General features: G+C 43.1%; 1 protein-coding gene across 4 annotated transcripts in view; it reads right to left on the bottom strand.

Annotated features, from left to right (window-relative positions):
• PALM2AKAP2 (PALM2 and AKAP2 fusion) overlaps window positions 1–21770 on the bottom strand; it is a gene marked incomplete at both ends in the record, with an annotated part of 293410 nt that extends 271640 nt beyond the window's left edge. For all 4 annotated transcript variants that reach the window (XM_084238937.1, XM_084238938.1, XM_084238939.1 and 1 more), the window contains one exon: window positions 21726–21770. In XM_084238937.1, coding sequence (XP_084095063.1) covers window positions 21726–21770 — 45 coding nt within the window. The remainder of the gene's footprint in view (window positions 1–21725) is intronic.
• Window positions 21771–21976: the final 206 nt, after the last annotated feature.

The following is a 21976-nucleotide window of genomic DNA, read 5'->3' as shown; positions in this document are numbered from 1 at the left end:
AGACACTACAAATTCCAGGCTGCTGTCTCCATCTCTTCTTCCCAGTGTCTACTGGGGAGGGAGAACACGGTGAGAGATGGGAGATTAGGCCTGTGGCCTGTGGTGCCTGCCTCTTCTTACTGTCACTAAGTTGCCTTTATGGCTTCAGTGCCCTTTCCATAAAGCCCATAGGCACACCGTATTTCCCTCAGAACCCACATCAAGAGAGGACTGGACAGGATGTCTAACTACACAGCTCTGTGAAGTCTTCCAGGTCTCTGATCTCTGCTTGGCAAACCACCAGCACTTCAGGGGAAAGGTAAAGCTGACTCCAGTCCTCTTCCTTCAAGCTTGGATTCAAATGATTTTGAGGGCTCCTGAGCTTGCATTATACACCATAAATAAGGCATAGTAAGATGCAATCAGAGGGAGGGGATCCAGCCTGAGCAATAGCACTTTTTTCATAAAAATGATTTATTTTTATTTATGCATACAAGAACTGGGGTGTAGGCCAGAGGTGTGGGGGTGAGGGGGATAGGAGGATTCACCAGAGACAGAGTGAGGTGTAGAACAGGTGGACCTACTGAAATACACTGCTGAGGGGAACAGTGGGCAAGACAGGAGATGTCTGCTGCGCCATGTGGGTTAGCTCCCTGTCCGGGTACTGAACTCATGCCATAGAGGCTGGCAATAGCTTGATAGTGCTGAGACTTAACCCCTGAACCACCAGAGAGGCCCACCAATAGCATTTTGATTCCAGTTCTGTCCTGAATTCTGGCATCAGTTCTGACTACCATATTTCAGTTGAGTCTTGTTTTACTTACCCATCCTAGTCCCAGCACCTGGAATGCTGGCCCTAAAGTCTAGACCTGTGCCTGAGGATCCTACTGGCAGCCTCTGGAGGGCACTGACTTTAGTTTTATTTTTCTTTTTTTCTTCTAAAGCAAAAGGATTTTATTCTTATTGAGCAGACCCTGTGTTGTCAATTCACATGTGCTATCTCCCATCTATTTAAGTTGTTCAACCTGTTCAGCTAGTCGACCCTGGTTCAGCACAATGATCCGGAATCTTGAAGAAATCATGGCAATCTCCAAGTTTCTAAGCAGTACATTTCTATTACCATTTCTTAATGTTTCCATTTTAGCCCTTGACCATGGACTTCTTGGACAGACTGCTAGCTATCTCTTCATGCTTAGCTGGGTACTAGGTCCTTCCTTCATCATCATCATCCTGCAGATTCCCTTCCCTTCTCCTGATTAGAGCTTGCTTTTAAAGAGTGCCTTTCTCTCCATTGAGACCTCCAGTCCCCATGGCGCTATATTTTAGGACAACAGGTTAGTCTTCTGGGCTGATATTTTTCACAGCAACTAAAACACAGCAAGTTCCCCCAGAGTCTGTCCCATCATCTTCCTTTCTTAGCCTGCCCATTACACCCCTCACCCCACCTCGTGATCCCCCTGTAATCAGCTGTACTGTTCTACCTGAAAGCTTCGCTGCTAAAATAACTGGCATTCTTAAGGTTCATTCTCCATCTCCTATTCATCACCACAAACACCAATCATAAGTCAGTTGTTCGCATCATGATTTTGAATTCTAAAATGTCATTCTCAGACCTCCCTGGTGGCACAAGGGGTTAAGTCTCAGCTCTGTAAAGCTATCCACAGCCTCTGCAGCATGAGTTTTGATCCTGGCCGGCCAGGGAGCTACCACATGGTGCAGCAGACCTCTGTTGTCTCACTCGCTGCTCCCCTCAGCAGTGTATTTCAGTAGATCCGCCAGCTCTGCTCCCCACTGGTGAATCCTCTCACCCCCTGCACCTCTGTCCTATACCCCAGTTCTTATATGCATAATTAAAAAAATAAAATGTCACTCTTCCTCCAAGGCAATTTGGATCCCCTATTAAAGAATACAAAGGCCCCACTGACAGTAAATGTAAACTGTGTGAATTCTCCACTTCTTGTAAGTGCTTAGAAGTAAAAGATTATAAATAGATTTGTAGAAATTAAAAGCAACAACAAAATTCTTCACACTTAATAGACTCCATTTTGAGCAAATACAAAGATAAAACTAAGATGACAGATAGACTTTATTTCAAGTACTATCAATAATGATGTTTAGTTGGTTATCATCACTACCAAGAGTACTATGTTATGAAGGATCCTGAGGCCAAATATGAGAAAAGCAGGAATTAATTCAATGATCAATCAGTGATACATAGAATCAAAGCATAGAAGTACATGAGCCATTTATTTACTCAACCCAGAGTCTTCACTTGTACAGACTTTGAAACTGTATCTCAGTTCAAATGTGGACTCAGCTACCTGGGCCTACATGAGTTTAACCTCCTTAGGGTAACATCTCCTCATCTATTAAAACAGTGATGACAATGCCATATCTCTAGCAGAGTGATGAGATTGATGTCATATTTGTGCAAAGCGCTTACCATAATGTGAACTATATACTAAGTGCCCAGTAATCACGAGTTCTTAGGATATTAGTTCTTTACTCCTAAAGTCAGTTCTCAAATGTAAATGCCCTGAGATTTGTTTACGTTCATTTCCATCTTTTCAAATCAATAAGCCTCACATGAGTATGTAGGAGGTGCTGGATAACCACCAGCAGATGGTAAATACAGCATTTCTGACCAGCCATCTCCTCACCAACTGCACACTCTGCACTGACAGGCATTGGGGACTCTGACAGGCTCCAGACTGAGTTCTCAGCTTCCCCTAAAAATAAGCTCACAGACTGAGTCACCCCTTTATTCCCAGGCTCCTCTGAAAGTTGAACAGGATGTCACAATGTCCAGAAATAGCCTCCACATTCCAACTCTAAATTGGTTTCCATCGGCTCGAAAGCTTTCAGCTGAACTTGGTTAAGATGCTTCTTCAGGGTTTCAGTACAAAGTGAATGATTTGAGTGATGATAAAGCTAAAGGTGACCCTGCACAGAAGGAATGGATGGCCTTCAGGAATGTACCCGCACTGGCAGCGACAGGGCCTGGCACAGGGACCTGGAGTGCCCTCTGCCTCATCTCCCCTCCACTCTGCCACTAGAGCAGTCTCTGATAAACCACAGACCCTCAGTGACTCCTGCCACCCATGGGACCTCGTAGTGCCCCTTCCTGGCACACTTGGCCTTCCGTCATCCAGTGTCCCCTGTTCTTCAAGCCTTATTTCTCAGTGTGCTATAGCCACATTCAACTCCTTGTCACTTCCTGAGGCTGTTCTGTTTCATCACAAGCCTTGTGCCTTTGCCCATGCTACAACTTTGGTCTAAAACTTATAACAAAGAATTCCCACACTTCAATCACTCTTACAATGTCTAGGCTACTTTTTGACCTCTTGGGGAGCATAGGAGGGCTGGAATTAGACCCTAGAGAGAGCAAGGGGATCAGTGGATCTCTGGGACTTGAGCTACATGGACCACTCTGTGAGACACGAAGGAGAAATGGGGGGGGGAAAACAGGAGAAATGGGGGCACAACAGGCAGGCATGCTGGGGATATTGAAAAGAGCTGGGGTAGAGACACAGATCATGTATCCCAACATGAGCTTGGACAAATCATTCTGCAGAGTTTCTGTTTTCTCTGAAATAAAATGCAGAAAATGATACTTGTCCTGCTCACAGATGTCCCAGCAAGATAATGGAAGTGAAAGAATTCTGGAAGCTCTAAATAGCCATGAATACAGGAGGAATATTTTGCTCATTATTGATGGTGAGTAGGTGGACAGGCCAGGGTCCTGAACAAAACCAAAAAAAAAAAAAAACAGTAGTGGTTGAGTTGCCAGTCTGAACTCATGTGATTACAGTAGTTTACAGTTTTGCCCTCTGTTTTTAGCTGGCTTTTGGGGGAGGGAATGAAGCTTTCTCCATAACACCTTAATGTGAATATTCTGCACCTTTCCAGAAAAAAGGCTTTGACTAGAGACAGAGTGTTATGGGATACTGAAGGGTACTAACAGTAAGTCATGCATGTGAAAAAAAGGCAGAGGCTTGAGGCATTAGTGGCAAAAGGCAAGCACTACTTGTGGGTCCCTAGGCCATTTTCCTTGGGACACAATTTCTGTTGCCATAGCCAGAAGCAGAGTAGGGAACAAATGGCCACTGCTATGAGATGTATATGCCACCTGACACCTATTCTGGGTTGAGTTGTACACCTCCAATAAAGTTGTATTGAAGTCCTAATCCCTGGTACTTCAAAAAGTGACTTCATTTGGGAACAGGGTCTGCAAAGGGGCCCAAGATACTAAACAGGCTGAGGTTTTGCCTAACAGGTTAAAACCTTAACAAATTTTGCTTAAAGTCACCAAAAAAGGTTTGACACTATGTAAAATGTACCATGGAAGGCAGCAAAAGGGAAATAATGAAATGATGTCATCCTTGTTCTCTGGAAATTTACAATGAAGTGGGGCAGAGAGACAGGAAGTTATATTCTTTACTCCTTTCCTTTTGCTTCCTGTGGCTTATCCCCATCAAACCAACGACAGCACCTCCACTAGCCCATATGGCCATTCTGTGAGATTTGGAAAGATCCACCTTCCTCAAGACACCTTTCTGAAACCTGCTGGACAACAGCCCTAGCAAATATACCCCGTTAAATGGTGCCCCCTGGGAGTAGTTACAACTGTAGGCCAAGGCCTGACTGCAATGAATCTCTACAGAGATATTAGTGAAAAAAAGCTCTGTATACACAAATATTTTCCCCCAGGGGACATTTGGAAATGTCTGGAGACCTTTTTGATTCTCACCTGGGGACTTGGAGCTTCTACTGGCAAACAATAGGTATAGACCACGGAACTGCTTACAATGAACAGTACAGTTCCCCACAGCAAAGAATTATGGGGTCCAAAATGTTGATAGTGTCACAGTCGAGAAACCCTACGCTACATGGTTGACTTCCTATTCCCCAAGCAGTTGCTCCATAGTAGCCCAGATGGAGACATTCGGGGTCAGGCGTATGTATGGCTATGAGGACAGAAGCCATCCATCTGCAGAGTGAGCAACCAGGAGTGTCCACACGTTGCACGGTCACATGGCCAGCCCAAGTCCCAAATTGGCCTGATTTCACAATTATTGCTCTGCTAGCTTCCCCAAACCTTGGGCAATTAGAAAATATTTACTAAGACACCAAAGTTCCTTTGGAAATTTGCAGAGACACGACTCAAAATTGTAGTTGGAACAAAAGAAGGAAGGGGGCAGGAAAGGAAACACTTGATGACAGAGAGAAACCAGCATGGGCTCAGCTACCAGAGGCCATTGGCAGCTTTCACCTGGTGGTCACTGCACTTGCTAATTGAAGCATTGCCCCCCAGGGGTTCTGGGAAGTGAGGACCCTTGGTGAAGGGCTATCAAAGTACCATGAGATGCCTCACTGACTTCTTGCTCATACTGAGGGAATATGGCTATTGTGTTATTTAACTCCCATTCTGACCCTAAAAGTCCCACAGGAGATCAGAGGGAGGGAGTTGGCAATTTCCAAGGTTAAAGAAAACAGGATCTGGAGAATAACCAGGGCTTTCCCTCTACTCTCTCTCCCTCTGCCAGTAGGGGAAAAAAAAAAGGTTTTAAATATAATGACTTATTTTTAGATGGGTCAAACTGTTACCACTGAGAGATCCGTCTTTCTGGGCTTTCAAAAGAAAACAATATGCATTTGGCTTAGGTGAGCATACAACAGAAAGTTCTCCAGTAGCAAAATATACATGTGAGCTCTTTGACAACTACAAGCTTCCCATCTTGGTAACCCAGGAAAGAGTGAAAAGGCTGCTGGACTGCCGGCAATAGGGACCACATCTATGGCGAAGATTCCCAAAGCCTTGATGGCAAGTAGGACCCTCTTTATAAGATGTATCATCCAGACCATGAGTTGCTGAAGCTTATACAGAGTCAGATGGTATGTATTTAGGTTGGATGCCACCTGGTCTCTCTTAGAACTATTCGACCCTGCCATTGTAGAACAACAGCCTTGGACAACTTATATGTGAATAGATGTGGCTGTGTTCTAATAAAACTTTAGGTGCAGACGCTGAAATCTGAATTTCACGTAATTTTCACGTCATGAAATATTCTTTAAAAATCTTTTCCCGACCATTTAAAAATGTAACAACCTTGTGTTGGTCCCTGGCCTCATGGAGCCCAGCTGCAAGGCAGACTTGGCCCTGGGGCTACTGTTTGCTGACCTTTGGTCTACGCAGAAAGTCAGAATTTCCATTGGTCTTCACTCTGCAGCTGTAATATAAAATTGATTTCCTTTCTTGTCTCAATGTGATTCTGAGACCACATTGGTAAAATTGATAAATGAAAAAACCAGTAAGACAAATACATCAACCACCACGACTCTCTTCACTAAAATGTACAGGCTAGGACCAATCTGATTGCAGCTACTGGCCCACCTTGCTCATCTTGCCCACTTAGTAGTAGAAGATTGCCGGTCGGCTGAAGGCTAGCATTTCATCTATATTTTTAAACTCATCCAGGGTGAACATTCTCCTGGTTTCATCTGTATTATTCAAAGGTTGAGCCAAAGAAGTGGGGGGAGGGGTAGAAGGGAGCTGGTAAATGTTCTAATTTCTGAAATCCAAGTGTCTTCCTCCCTAAACACACTAAGAAATTAAGCCATTTCTTATTTTCCAGTATATCTAGTGGATCACAAAACATTTCTTGAAAACACATTAAGGTACTGAAAAGGTATTCTTTTTCTCCCAATATATAACCTGTCCTCCCTACAAGAATTACTGTTTTAAAATCATTTGTATTTTCTTACTCACAATAGAAGAAATGAAACACAGACCTAGACAAAGTGGATTCTGGCCTCAGATGTGAATGCAGCTTGTATGTGAAGGGATGAAATGCAGGACGCCCAGTTAAATCTGAAATGCTGATAAGCAAAAAATAATTTTTTATATAACATGTCTGTGGAAAACTGGGCAATATTTTTATTTGCTAAATGTGACAGCTCTACTAGAGAAAAGTGAAGAGTGAGGCTGAAACAGAAGGTATTTATTGGGGAATAGTCATCAGTATGGGAGGAACACTCACTATGAAACAGTTACCCTCCAAAACTGGTCCCCCCAGTTCCCTGTTCTGGTCAGCCCTCCCACCCCTAGTTGATTCATTCTTAGAATCCTTAAAGTCGGGGTGCAAGGTGGGGCCATGCAGAACTACTTATATTCCGGTATTTGATAGTTTTAAAAACACTGCCTCCTGGGGAAATTCTGCGAGTGATGGAGCTCACTGTCCTGTGTCCTGATTGGCTTACACAAATCTCCATGAAATCTACCCTGCTAAAATTCAGAGGCGTGTAGATCTATCCACATGGTCACTGTTGTCCCTTGTAAATTTTTTTAAAAAGAGCTTTCGGTTTTTAATTCTTACAGGGAACTGTTGGGTGCATTTATGATACCAGGTAGGTAACAGATTTAAATAGTCCCACTTCTAACCAAGGCTATGGATTTTTTTACAGGGCCCCTTGCCATAGGCCCTGGCTTCTACTATAAAGGGGCTCTTACAGGCTCACCCCACCTATTCGCCCAAGATGTCCCTTAGCTTCAAGCTCTTATCCCAACCCCCTTAATACTAATGGCTTTACAAATTAAATAAAACTTGCTGAGGAAGGCAGAAATGAAAGATTGGTGGCTAAGGGTGGGGGCTGACAGGAGGGCTGGGGTAGGGACTGAATCCAGCCCACATTGTGTGACGATCTCATCATGTTTGCCTTGGCCCTCACAGTGTTTATATTGTTGTGAACATTTAAACATCAACCAATTTCCTTCAAAAGCTGGATTTCCAGACTCTCTTGAAAAAGTAGAGATCCTGGGTTTATATTCCTACAAAGCAATGGTCTGCTGGAGTCAAGTGTGGCCTACCTCCTTAGAAGCTGGCCCTCTGGGTCACCAGTCCCACGAGCTCAGTCACTGTGTCAGGTTAGCCTGGCATACAAAGCCTAATGAAGGCAATCAGCAGGATGTCTAGCCCACAGGAAATGGGAGGCTCTCCTCCATCCCCTTAAAAGAAGCTACAGGAGGAGGTTACTATCCTTTACTCTACCTTCTGAGCTTGAGGTACTCAGTCTCCTTGTAGGGAAGATGTCCCACTCTAAACTATCATGCTTCAGACCTCCCTGGTGGCACAAAGGGTTAAGCACAGCACTATGAAGCTATTTGCAGGCACTGTAGCAAGAGTTCAATCCCCAGCCAGGGAGCTACCCACATGGCACAGCAGACCTCTCCTGTCTTCCCCGCTGCTCCCCTCAGTAGTGTATTTCAGTCAGTCTGCCTGTTCTTCTCCCCACTCTGTCTCTGGTGAATCCTCTTACCCCCACCCCCACACCTCTGACCTATACTCCAGTTCTTATATGCATAAATAAATTAAAAAAAAAACTATTGTATTTCCAGTTTTTCTCTGAGGACCCAGGCTTACAGCAGATGGAGAGCTGGAAACATCCAGAGATTGGAGCAGTGACATGACAAAACAGAGATGAGGGCAGGGACAGGAGGGTAACTGAGCAATTGAACTACTTTGACCTTCACTTCCTCTGCTCATGTCATCAGAACCAGTACTTTCTCTTCATTCTCCCTATTCCGTCTGATACTGATGGCCTATCTACCATTCCCACTCCAGTGTGAATAAGGATGGGGGTGACCAGGCTACCTGATTCTTCTTTGTAGTAACCAGGAGGATTAGAGACTATATTCCACAGACAACCTCCAGTTTTTATAGAAAAACTTCACTGACCCCAGTACCCCCCGAGATTTACCCTGACAATTGTTAAATATCCTTTAGGTTTGGTTATGAGTTTTATTTGATGAACCCTGTTAAATCTGAATGCCTATGCTCACATATCACTGTTCAGAAGCAAGAGTGTCTACATAGCTGGAAAAGAAAAATGAGGCACACATGGAATAGGATGGGGTCCTCACTATCTTCCAGTGTGCCTTTCTTTGCTAGGATAAGCACTATTTTCTCTCCGGGTGACTGCTATGAGTTTCAGCTTTCAAGATCTTTTTTTCAACTGGTCGTTCCCCCAACCCCGGCTTTATTGATGTATGATTGACAAATAACAACTGTATACACTTGCAGTGCAAATGATGTTTTGATATTACTCCACAGTGTAAAATGATTATCACAATCAAGCTAACATACCCATCACTTCACATAGTTTCCATTTGTGTGTGTGTGTGTGTGTGTGATGATTACATATGAGATCTACTCTCTAAGCAAATTTCAAGTACACAATACATTACTACTAATTATATTTATAGTCACCATGCTGTACATGCTCTAGAACTTCTTCATTTTTTAACTTAAAGTTGTACCCTTTGAGAACCCTTTTCTGGTAACTACCGTTTTACTTCGTGTTACTACAAATTTCACATTCTTTAATATATTCTATATATAGATTCCATATATAAATAAGATCTTGCTATATTTGACTTTCTGTATCTGGCTTATTACCCTTGGCATAATGTCCTCAAGGTCCATCCATCTTGTCACAATCAGAGGTTTTTTCTTTTTTAAGGCTGAATAGTACTCCAGTGTATATATATAGTCATGAGTCACTTAACAACTAGGATAGTTCTGAGAAATGTGTTGGGCAATTTCATTATTGTGTAAACATCAGAGAGTGTAATTATACAAGCCTAGAGGGTAGAGTTCACTCTACACCTCGGCTATATGATATTGCCTAATTGGGAAAACCACCACACATGCAGCTTGTCATTGACCAAAATGTCATTAAGTGAGGCATGACTGTACATCCATATCTAGCTTTCACTTTTTTTCATGCATTTATCTATCAACAGACCCTTAGGTTCTTTCCTGGCTACTATGAATAATGCTGCAGTGAATATGAATATGAACATGTAGATAACTGAGTTAGTGATTTTATTTCTTTTGGATACATACCCAGAAGTGGAATTGCTGGATCATATGGTAGCTCTATTTTTAATCTCTGGAGGGAACTCTATACTCTTTTTCAATTTCCAGATCCTGTATGTCTCACAGTACTCCAGGGGCAAGGAAATTTTTGAATAACTCTCCACCCTGTTAAAGCTGGCCAGTATTATCAGTCTAAGCTGATCCATCAGGTCATAGAAACTCAATGCTTAAGACCAACCAGGAGGAACCTGGGGAGGCCACTGAGTTGACCCCAAGAATCTTAACCAAGAGGCATCTCAACCTAGATCCCAACCTCTCTATCACGTCACATCCAAGATACACTGTCATAGCTGCCTAAAACCTGAACCCCCATGTAGCAGCTATTTGACTTAAAGCTATTAGTATTATTGCTCAAACTCAAAGAAAGAAGATCCCTGGTCTACCACCAAAGGGGTTAAGTTTTAAAGCATATGTTTTTCTCTTAAGAGTAACATTTTTTGTAACCCTCAAAGTTTTGGGTTTCAGCCTTGAATTTAAAAATAAAGTGACTACTCAGATGACTGGTTATAATTTAGAGGGGGCGGGCAGGGAATCCCACCCACCTAGAATAGTAAGTAAACTAGTATAATTCAGCAAAAAAGTAAGGACAGGTTTTACAAATGCCTTGGAGAAATTGGTAATGTCCAGACTGACAAGAGCCTGGAAGCCCACAGGGTAATGAAATAGGCAGCCAGAGGGGAATGACAGACAGGGAAGATGTGTTCTGAGGTCTGGCCCTCGGGCCTTCTCTGCAGCCAGGGCTTTGTCTTGGAGACACATCTGGCTTTTCTTTCCCTGTCTGTCTTGTATAAAGGGATGGAACCAGGTTCCCTATTCCTATCTTCTAGCTAAGCACATACAATGCTCTAGAAGCACTGATCCAGAGTCAAACGATCCCCAAAGCATTTTTAATGTATCTTCAAGCATTACACAAATAGGCTATCCTTGCCTCTCTCTCTCTCTCTCTCTCTCTCTCTCTCTCTCTCACTCACTCTCTCACTCAATCCCTTTTGGAACATTTTAATTCAACAGGAGACTAATGAAAAAGGCTGACATCATAACTAACCAAGGGCACATGCACTCCAACACACTCTACCCCACACAAACCTCTGCTTCTGCTGGCATTTCCTGTCAGAAATAGGCCTCAGCTGTGCGGTATTTGTCCAAACCCACAGCTCTCATGAGCAAACTTTCCTCTAAGAGGTACCTGGCGTTGCGGCCATCACCCACAGTCCGTCCATGTTCTCCTAGACCTCATCCTACACAGCCTGGCTTCTGTGCTTTGTGCTTAGGACAGATAAGAGTTTGGCGGAGGTGGAATCCTTTTAAAAATAAATGGTCTGGCCCAACAATGAATGCTACAAATCAGAGTGAGGGAAGACAGTATCACATCTTTGTGAGAATAAACTTCTCTTTGATATGCCAATGACAAGCCCTGCTTGTGTACACACAGACTAGCTTAAGAGATCCTTTAGACAGCATTGAGTAAGGAACCTCAGTTGCTGCTTATCCTGGTCTCCTACTACAGTGTCCCACATGGGAAACAGCTGCACGGAGAGTCAGGACTGAGCTGGAGAGGCTGCCATGAGACTCGATTGTCTGATAGGCTGTAGGCCTTTCAATCCATAGAGCATATTATATGATGCCCCCTGCCCTCTTGAAGAGCCCCCACTGTACTGGAGGGCATCTGCTCTGCTGCATGACTTCTGGCCTCACTGAGGTTGCCCCTGCATGCCTCCACACATAAATTTTGTAGCCCATAGTTTTAGTCAGCCAATCCCAAGCGTTCCCTTTAAACAGGTGTCCTGAAGTGATCGACAGATAGAAATTCCATTTTCTTTGAATAGATTAAAAGCAAGTACCCAAGTACCTTCTGATCAGTAACTTGATGTAAGAAGAACACAATCATATCACTTTCAAACTGATGTAGGTGGGCTCTCTCATTAATTAAAACAGAATTTGGTCTTTTATTCTATCTCATCTTTTCAAAATATACACACCTCACAAACTTCTGGGCATCTCCCAAAGGGCATGTGGCACTTATCAAGACCCAGGCCTGCTTTGCCTTCACCATTGGTCTCTTACCACTTCACCAGGGGCACTCAACATGTCTTCCCAAGAACAGCAGCTGCAGCTTGGAATAGTGTCTCCTGAGAATTTGTTAGAAATGCAAATTCTCAGGCCCACTGACATGTCCTGAGAGTGGGGTCCAGCACTCTGTGTTTTAAGCAGCCTAGGTGATCCTAGTACATTCAAATTTGAGAATCAAGATTCTACACTGAATCTGGCAAAAAGCTAAGCCTAAGGGCAGTTACTGCTGTGACTAGAAATCTTGAGCCGCATCCAATCTCCCTAAATTGTTACTTGCAGGTGATGACAAATCAAAATCGTCTCGCCCTGAGTGACCAGTGATGGCATAGATTTGCAGACCCTGGGTACTATTTGGAAAGAGTCTTCTGTAATAACAGGAATTTCCCACATTAAGGTATGATTGTTTTTTATATTTTTCTGTTGATTTTGAGAGAGCAATCACCTAAATAAATGTGAGAATCTCGAGTTACAACAATGCTAGTGATGGCAAGGGGTTTCATGTCAAAAGATGGGGCCAACACAGGTTCTCCAATGATCCAACAAACATTTGGACAACAAACTCACAAAGCTCTGGTGGAAATGCATCCTGATTTTGAAACATTATGAAAGATCTAGGATGTGTGGGCAGAACAACTTCACAGCATTCTTATGAAATGCAAGTAAGTGAACGCATAAGGAAAGCACATTGTAAAGTTCAAAGCTCCACAACATCTGGAGGTCACAAAAGGTGACGTGTTGGCCAAAAAGAATTTTAGTATGCCCACAATTATTTTTTAAGTTTTCAAACTAGTTGAGGCTACTCTTCTTTACATGGGAGATCTTACATTTTTCAAAAGCAGATTTCTAGCTTCTCTTGAAAATGAGAAGATTTGAGTTGATGTGACAATGTAAGACCCACGTCTTCACATGGTATAAATTAGCTGTATCTTAATTGAGAAGTGCCATCTGCTCTCCAGGTCCTCACAATTTCCCACTGAGTCTATGTCACTCATTTATGCTACATGCTTTTTTGAGTTTTTGTGAGTCTGCACTACCCGATTACTCTAAACAAATCCTTTCTATTGTTATTACTGTCCTCATGCTTCAAACTCTCAGTAGTTATTATATTGCTAAGGTGAATATATATTATTATATATATATTGTTATATATGCTATTATATATAATATTATGTATGTTACTATATAATGTATAATATTATATAGTTATTATATATGCTAAGGTGAATAATACCCCTTTGGCTCTCTGAGTCCATGTTGTGTTTAAGATGCCTGTGTTATGATCTGTTGATTCACTTACTGTAAATATAAAACTTTTGCTGAGCATTTACTATATCCTTGCTCTAAGCATTTCCCCCATGAATCTCAAATACCATTCACAATAGTTCTAGGAGATAGTAATCATCATTATCCCCATTTCACAGACGAGAAAACTGAGGGACAGCATGGTCATTCAGATACTGGAAAAGCCAGGAGTTAAGTCGAGGTTTTTGGACACCAAACTCAATGCTTATAACCCGCCATGCTGTGTGGGGCACTGACAGGCACTGACAGTGGTCCATTATCTCTGTGCACCAATGCCCACTTGCTGTCTCAGTCAAAGTCACACCACATGATGCACTCTTCTTGCCAACCAAGTGATCAACACCCCTAAAAGGGATCAGCATTGAAATATGATCAACAACAGCAGTCACCAAAGTGTTGGACAGTCCCCTCCAAAAGTGTATAAATGCCTTACTGAACCCTACTTTTCCTCTGTATATTGACAAATCACAGTACACAAACTTTCTTCCTTGGCTATTTAAAAGATGGCTCCTGTATTTATCTGAGCACCTGCCAGGACAGCTGCTCTTTGTCCCTACAGACTAAAGCCTGAAATACTCAGAGAGGTGTATGACCTTTGTGCATGTTTATGTAAGGCCTGCCTTGGCACTCCCAGACTCAGTAATGACTCCAAATGCCCAAACTGTGGCCTAGCTGCTGCACAGCCCTGCAAACCCAAACAGGACCACTCTAATATCCTGGGCAAACTATTTTTAGGCCTTAACTTGGAATTTTAGAAGCAGACCATCACCAGTGTCTCTGAGAAGGAAGAAGAATACAAATGATTGGCCAAGATCTTCAATTCTGGGGTCCTTTACCAGGTGCCTGCCACCAAAACAGGCTCACCAGGGATATGTATGGGTATGGTGCCCACAAGAATCACAGTGGTTTTTTTTTTTTTAATATTTTGTTTTATATAATTCTTATCTTTTTTCATCTTTGCACAATGTGCGCATTTTCATTTTGGTTATATTCCCCATACAATTGCACTTCCCCCTTATTTTGACTCTAGTCCTTCCTTTCCCCACCGCTCCCTCCTCCCCGCCCCCATAGTGTGTCTCTGGTTTATAGTTGCGAGTTGATTTTGATTTTTACTTTGTATTGATTAGTCTTTTTCCTGGTCTCTTATTTAGGTTTTCTAAATTCCTGCTATGAGTGAGGCCATCCGGTTTCTGACTTATTTCGCTGAGCATGATCCCTTCTAGCTCCATCCATGTTGCTGCAAACTGCATGTGTTTATCTTTTTTGGTTGCTGAGTAATATTCCACTGTGTATATGTACCACATCTTCTTGATCCAGTCATCTATTTTGGGGCATTTGGGTTGTTTCCATAGCTTAGCTATTGTAAGTAGTACTGCTATAAACACAGGGGGTGCAGGTGTTCTTTGGAATTGATGTTTCTGTGTCCTTTGGGTAAATACCTAGGAGTGGAATTGCTGGATCATATGGAAGCTCCATCTTTAGCAGGTTGAGGAATCTCCACACAGCTTTCCATAGTGGTTGGACCAGTTTGCACTCCCACCAGCAGTGCAGGAGAGTTCCTTTTTCTCCACAACCTCGCCAACATTTGTTGTTGCTAGTTTTTTTAATATGTGCCATTCTCACTGGTGTAAGATGGTATCTCATTGTAGTTTTGATTTGCACTTCCCTGATTACAAGTGATGTTGAACATTCTTTCACATACCTGTTGGCCATTTGCATTTCTTCTTCAGAGAAGTTTCTTTTTATCTCTTCTGCCCATTTTTTGACTGGATTATTTTCTTTGTTTTGTTGAGTCTCATCAGCTCTTTGTAGATTTTTGTGCTCAGTCCTTTATCATTAGTGTTGTGTGCAAAAATTTTTTCCCAGTCGTTGGGGTTTCTCTTTGTTTTGGTTATTGTCTCTTTTGCTGTGCAGAAGCTCTTTAATTTGATGTAGTCCCAGCTATTGATCTTTGCCTTCACTATCACCGCTTTGGGTGATGTGTCTGTAAAGATGTCTTTGAGGTGCATGTCATGTAGTGTTTCACCTATATTTTCCTTCTATGTATTTTATAGTTTCAGGTCTTATGTCTAGTTCTTTAATCCATTTTGAGTTGGTTTTTGTGCATGGTGTGAGGTAGTAGTCAAGCTTCATTCTTTTGCATGTAGCGACCCAGTTTTCCCAGCACCATTTATTAAACAAACTTTCTTTGCTCCAGTGCATATTCTTTGCTCCTTTGTCAAATATTAGTTGACCATAAATCTGTGGGTTTATTCTAGATTTTCTATTCGATTCCATTGGTCTGTGTGTCTGTTCGTGTTCCGATACCATGCAGTTTTGATGATTATGGCTTTGTACTATAGTTTGAAGACTGGGCGTGTGATGCCTCCATTCCCTTCTTTTTTTTTTCAGAAGAGCTTTGGCTACTTGGGGTTTTTGGTGATTCTATATGAATTTCATCAATAATTGTTCTATTTCTTTGAAGAATGTCATTGAAATTTTTATTGGAATAGCATTGAATCTGTATATTGCTTTTGGTAGGATGGCCATTTTGATAATGTTAATTCTTCCAATCCATGAGCAGGGGATGTCTTTCCAGCTCTTTGTGTCTTCTTCTATTTCTTTTATTTATTTATTTATTTATTTTTAGAGGCATGTTTTATTCATTCGTTTGTTTGTTTGTTTGTTTGTTTATACATGCACTGGGTACAGTCAGAAGCGCGGGAGGGTGAGAGAATTCACCAGAGCCAGAGCGGGGAGCAGAGCAGGCAGAAGGACAGAAGTACACTGCTGAGGGGAGCAGCGGGTGGCAGGAGAGGTCTGCGCACCATGTGGGATCCTCCTCCAGGGGCCTGGGAGCAGCCGGGGATTGAACCGGCGACACAGAGGCCGTGGGCAGCTTCGCAACCCAGCGCTCAACCACTGCGCCACCAGGGAGGCCCTCTTCTATTTCTTTTAAAAGTGTTTTATAGTTTTCTTTGCATAGGTCCTTTACCTCTTTTGTTAGATTTATTCCCAAGTATTTGATTTTCTTTGTTTCAATAATAAAAGGGATTTTTTTTAAATTTCTTCTTCTTCAGATTTATTGTTTGTGTATAGGAAGGCAACTGATTTTTGCGTGTTGATTTTGTATCCTGCCACTTTACTAAACTGATTTAGTTGAATTAATTTTTCTGTGGTGTTTTTGGGGTTCTCTATGTATATTATTATATCATCTGCAAATAGTGATAGTTTAACTTCTTCTTTTCCTATTTGGATTCCTTGTATGTCTTTCTCTTGTCTTATTGCTCTGGCTAGGACTTCCAGTATTATATTGAACAGCAGTGGTGAGAGTGGACATCCTTGTCTTGTTCCGGATCTTAATGGAAATGCTTTCAGCTTTTCGCCATTGAGAATGATACTGGTTGTTGGCTTGTCAGATATGGCCTTTATGCTGTTGAGGTATGTTCCTTGTATCCCAAGAATTTCAAGGGCTTTTATCATGAATGGGTGTTGTACTTTGTCGAAAGCTTTCTCGGCATCTATTGATATTATCATATGTTTTTTATATTTCTTTTTGTTGATGTGTCAGATGACGTTGATTGATTTTCGGATGTTGAACCATCCTTGTGTCCCTGGAATGAATCCTACTTGGTTGTGGGGAATTATCTTATGGATACATTGTTGGATTCTGATAGCTAAAATTTTATTGAGGAAGAATCACAGTGTTTTTTTATTATAGGGTTGGGGTTGGGGTTTCTAAACTATCTGAGGGATCCCTGACTTGGGAATCTGGACTGGGCTGCATCACATATAAATCACAGCAAAAACTTTTGCCCAGGTTATGCAAGCCAAGTGAAGAGGCCATCATCAAAAGCAGACTGACTAGTCTCTTTGGCTCCTGGTCGCACACTCCAGTGCTGGCACTCAAGACTTGATCACTCCAAGGCAAAAAGGGGTACTGACAGATGAACCCAAGGAAACACCAATGTGTTTCACTGCAACTAAAGACCTGAGTCAACCTTAAGCTGCTCACCCATACCCAGGCCTTCTCAGGACAGAGAACAGGATTAGGTGGGAGACATGGGCCTTGAAACTGCACTCTCTGAGTGAGGGTTTCAAGAAACAAAGGGGCCCAAATTGAGGTCTGAAAAAGACTGAATTCCATAAAGACACATTCAGGCCCATTTACATTCAAGCCCAACCCTCTCCTATACCCACCCCAGAACTTCAACTCAGAAAGATCCTGGAGGAAGCTTCAGCCCACATCACATTACCCCCTCCATGGCCAGATGTGTCACTAACACAAGGAATTGGAGTTGGAAAGACTGGACTTAACAGAACTCTCCCACATCTCACTGTGAGCTTGGAAACCTCTCCACACTCAGCTGTAAAGTGGAGATAATGAGGTCTGCCCTGGACAGCCTAGAATTAAAATAATGTGCAGATTTTCATAAATTGTAAAGTGCTACACAAATGTACACGATCATTCTTGTTATTCCACAGGTTAAGTTCTTATTAAATGACCAAATTCCCTAAAGAGCAAGCAGAGATTGGATTGACACTCATATTTCAGCAGGCATGAACACACTCACGTTGGCCCCTGAAGCCTTGTCCATGTGGCTGGCTCTGCAGGCATCTGCCAAGTTGACCTCTGAAATGTTTAGTATTTTCACACACACCCAAGGAAGACTATCTTCTTCTTGGATGCAGAGACATAACAACGTCCTCCCCCAAAGCTGGTTTCCAGTGAGATACAGTAGCTCTGTCCCCCAAAAGACTGTTACTCCTTCAGTGAGAGTTTATATTGGATGTTCCCATGCACAGAAACCTAGTCTTGAAGACTCTCACAAGAATGAGGGCCTCCTAGCTTGTCTGGCTTGTCTTGGTAGCCAGTCTGCTTCTCCCTCATCAATTCACACTGAGGTTGCGAACTACACAGTGTTCTCACAGGAAAGGTGTGAGAGGTGGCCACCCTCTTGGGAAGCAGTTCAGGGCAGTAGTGAGGGTTCAAATCCCAGTTTTGACACTATCTGTTATTGTTGGGTTCTCCATCTATAACATATGGATAACAGAGGAGTACCTACCTCACGAGCTGGTTAGTGGTATTAAATGACATAGTGCGTGTTAACGTTACTTCCATCTTATCACTGAGTCTATGCCTTTAGCTCCTGCCTTCTTTATGCTTTTGCTTTCCATTTTCTCATACTAAGTGCTCCAAATAAATAACATACTAACAGCAAATAAATAAATTAATGCCTCTGCTCTTTGGGCAGGTCACTGTATTTATTACTTTATACCTTATTTCACCCAATCTTTGGGACTGGCCCAGACCCCTTCTCTTTGGGGAACAGCTCCACAGCTCATGAGGCTGGCAGACCCCAAATGTGTGCTCACCTGCCGAAATACTCCTGGCGCTGTGTGGGGGTTGTTTATGTGTGTTCCTATTTCCTGCATTAGACTATTAGCCATTTAAGTTAAAAAAAAAAAACACACACACTTCACATGGTGTCTTCCTAAATAGATAATGCTCCATAAAAGGCATTATATTTTTATTCCCTGGAGTTATCATTCAAACTCATTCTGCCACAAAGGCAGATTGCTATCTTCTAAAATCACAACTTTGGGGGTGACCCTACACATGAACGGAGCCCCTGGGAGTAGTTTCAGTTGTCAAAATTGGACACGTTCTTCTTTTAGAAGGAAACAGAATCAGATACATCCTTCCTCATTGATTAATCTCTGGATTTAACTGGAAAAATTTAATTAAAATGCTGTCATTTCTGAATATTTGATTCCCTTGGGGGAAAAATGCCACAGATAATCATGTGACAAATATCTCAGGTCACAGGACAGCTATCCTTTCAGAACTTAGTGTGCAAAGGCTAAAATCTTTCCTCTGGTGGCTGGAACTTGGGGACTCTGACTTTCTGGTGTTGCCAGTACCTTCCCAGAAGAGCACCTGCTGAGTGATGGGTGATCTTCAAATGGATCCCTGCACCTGTGTCTGAAGCAGCTAGAGAAACCGACTCTGGGCATAGATAAAGAAAAGAATAAAAATAATGTTCCCTAAATGGCAAGTTCAGAGTTAAAGAATTTACAAAGGCAGCTCGGACTCTTTTTGCTTCAGAGATGCTGCCACCCACAGGGCAAGGTAGCAGAGTAGAGAGGAACTGGGGGCTCTGCCCCAACACCATCTAAGGGCAACTCCCTGCCAGGTGCTTCCCATGGATACCACATCTCAACCTTCCAACCAGTCCATGAGGCCTATCTCATGAGTCCATTTTACAGATGAAGAAACTGAGGGCCAGAATAAAGAATGCCCAAGGTACCACAGACTAGAATCCCCTCTCTCTGCTCTATGTCTTCGAGAGGTGTTCAAATTGGTAAAGAGGTGAGATTTGTTCTCTCCACCCTCTTATCTCCGGATAGGCTTCAGGAGTGCTGGACTGTGAGTGCAGGCTGGTTGGCTCCTCAGATCCTCTGAGAACTCTAGGAATATGGCAGAGTGAGGCAGGCTTGCTGAGTTTGGAGATAGTGCTCTAGGTGCCAGCATGGCGCGGAACTATTTATTGATGTGGTCACAAGTCTCCTACTCCCTTTCCTGTCTCTTAGTTCTTCTCTCTCTCTCTCTCCCGCCGCCGCCCCCCCCCCACACACACAGACACAGACACACACATTCAGACTTCATTGTTAGAAAATCTGCACTGATAACCATATATATGTTAAGTTGCTAAGAATCATCACCACCTTCCCAGGTATCCAGGACAAACAAAAATTGAGGTTTAATATTCTTATACATCCAAGAGAATTCCAAAAGACTAGTTAAATCTTTCTTGAAAATCTACTTGGCCCCTGCTGGGATTACCCAGTCCCACTTGCAAAGGGGTGGCCCCAGCCTTAGCTGCTACTGGCTCCCTGTTCAGAAAGCAAGCCCTTTCATGGGGCTCAGCTGTTCCTCAGGCATCCAGTAAAGCTGGTCATGCAAAGGCAGAAAATGTGACAGTTGGTAACCTCCAGCATCAGCCTATGGGAGCAACAGAACATTCTCTGGAGCAGCCACTCCTTGGACAGCTAAAGCAGCCTATTATTCAGTTTATATAAAACATCCACCAGCTACATGGCACAATAACTGAATATCTCCATTCTTATCAAGTCCATGATATATTGGCCACACTGCCTTGCCACTAACTTTGGAAACCATGAACAGCTTCATTAACCATCAAAATACACAGGCACAGGGGAGAGGGAAAGAAAAGAAAAACACTTCTGAGTTCTGGAGTCCAAGTTCAAAGATGGCCCAGGCAAACCACAGCATTTCAACATTGCCAACAAGTGTCTCTCTCACTTCAGTGGTAAAGTTTTATTTAATATATTAAGAGCTTTATAAAGGGGTCTCAGAGCCACAGAGACCACATCAAATGCTTCTTTAAAAAAAAAAAGGCCTGTGCACATTTTCCCAATGAAGAATCTGTCCAAAGACTTTTGAAAACACTTTAATACCCTCTCCTTCCAAAACATTACACACTATTTCTCCAACATCTTTACATGTTTCCAGGGAACTCCTGGACCAAAAATAAAAGCACATAGGTGGGAGAGAATCTGGAGATTCTTCTATGCCAACATGTAAACAGACCTTCTCTTTTAATTGCTATTATTTCATGTAACAGCAGTAATCATTCCCTCATCTGCAAAGGAAATATATAATCCAGCTGTGGTGGCTCCAGCAAAAATACCACATCTGTGGATCATTGGCAACGTTGTGGCAAGATGGCTCAAATCTGGGCGGTCTCAGTGAATTCTCTTTTATACCAAAGAAACATGGGTATGCTTTTCTGAAAGTGCATATAAACTTTGCCAAAACGGGTCGCTCCTTTGTATGCTGAAAAGAGGTTTTCATTATCCACACCCGGTGGAAGGAGGCTCTCTTGGAATATTATTCCCAGTAGCCCGTGGTTATAAGAAGTCCTCATACCCTTCTTGGCCAGTGCCCTTGTCAGTATCAAACAGAGCAGGGGAAATTCTCACTCCCGGTTTCTGGGAGGAGGTTCTACCATGTGGCTGGCAGCGGAGCTAACTGCTGGTTTTTCACTTAGCAGGCGACCGGCTTCCGCAGAGAGGATGGCAGCCGCCGTTCGTCACCGTTCTCTCCTCCAGTGTGTGAAGTCAGAGGGTGACTGAGCACTGGGGATAATATTCCAGGATTTGCCCTCCCCAAAGCGCATTAGCAAGCCTCTACAGTTATTTCTCAGCCGGTCTACCACAGTCCAATGCCCAGCCCAAAGTGCGCCCTGAGGGTTTCTGCCTACAGACATACAAAAGCAAAAGCAGCATAGCGGAGCCCTGACAGACTTTTATGGCCAAAATATTAAAACATGCCCTGCGGCTACTGTGCTGGAATGCCGATCGCCCCCAAACACTCGGGGTCCCCTTCCATCCCGGACAATAGAGAAGAAAATAAAATGAAAGTGGACTTACTGCTATGGCTTGCAGCCTTTCCTTGTGCAATTCCGCCTCTGCCATCCTGGAGAAGGGCACACCGGGAGTGGGGAAGAAAGAAAAACAAAACACACGCTGTAGTCACCCAAAGAAACTGATGGGCACCCCGGGGGGGCTTTGCTCTAACCCTGGGGAGAGCCGAGAGGCGGCCGTGGATCCGCTCCCGGGGGTGGAGGGCAGAGCTGTGCGCAGGCTGGCTCGGCCCGGGCTCAGCCTCTGGCCCCCTCCCG

Source organism: Talpa europaea, assembly GCF_964194135.1.
Source record: "Talpa europaea genome assembly, chromosome: 7".
Classification (NCBI taxonomy): Eukaryota; Metazoa; Chordata; class Mammalia; order Eulipotyphla; family Talpidae; genus Talpa; species Talpa europaea.
The sequence above is the reverse complement of the archived record's forward strand: the minus strand, read 5'-3'. Positions and strand labels throughout refer to the sequence as shown.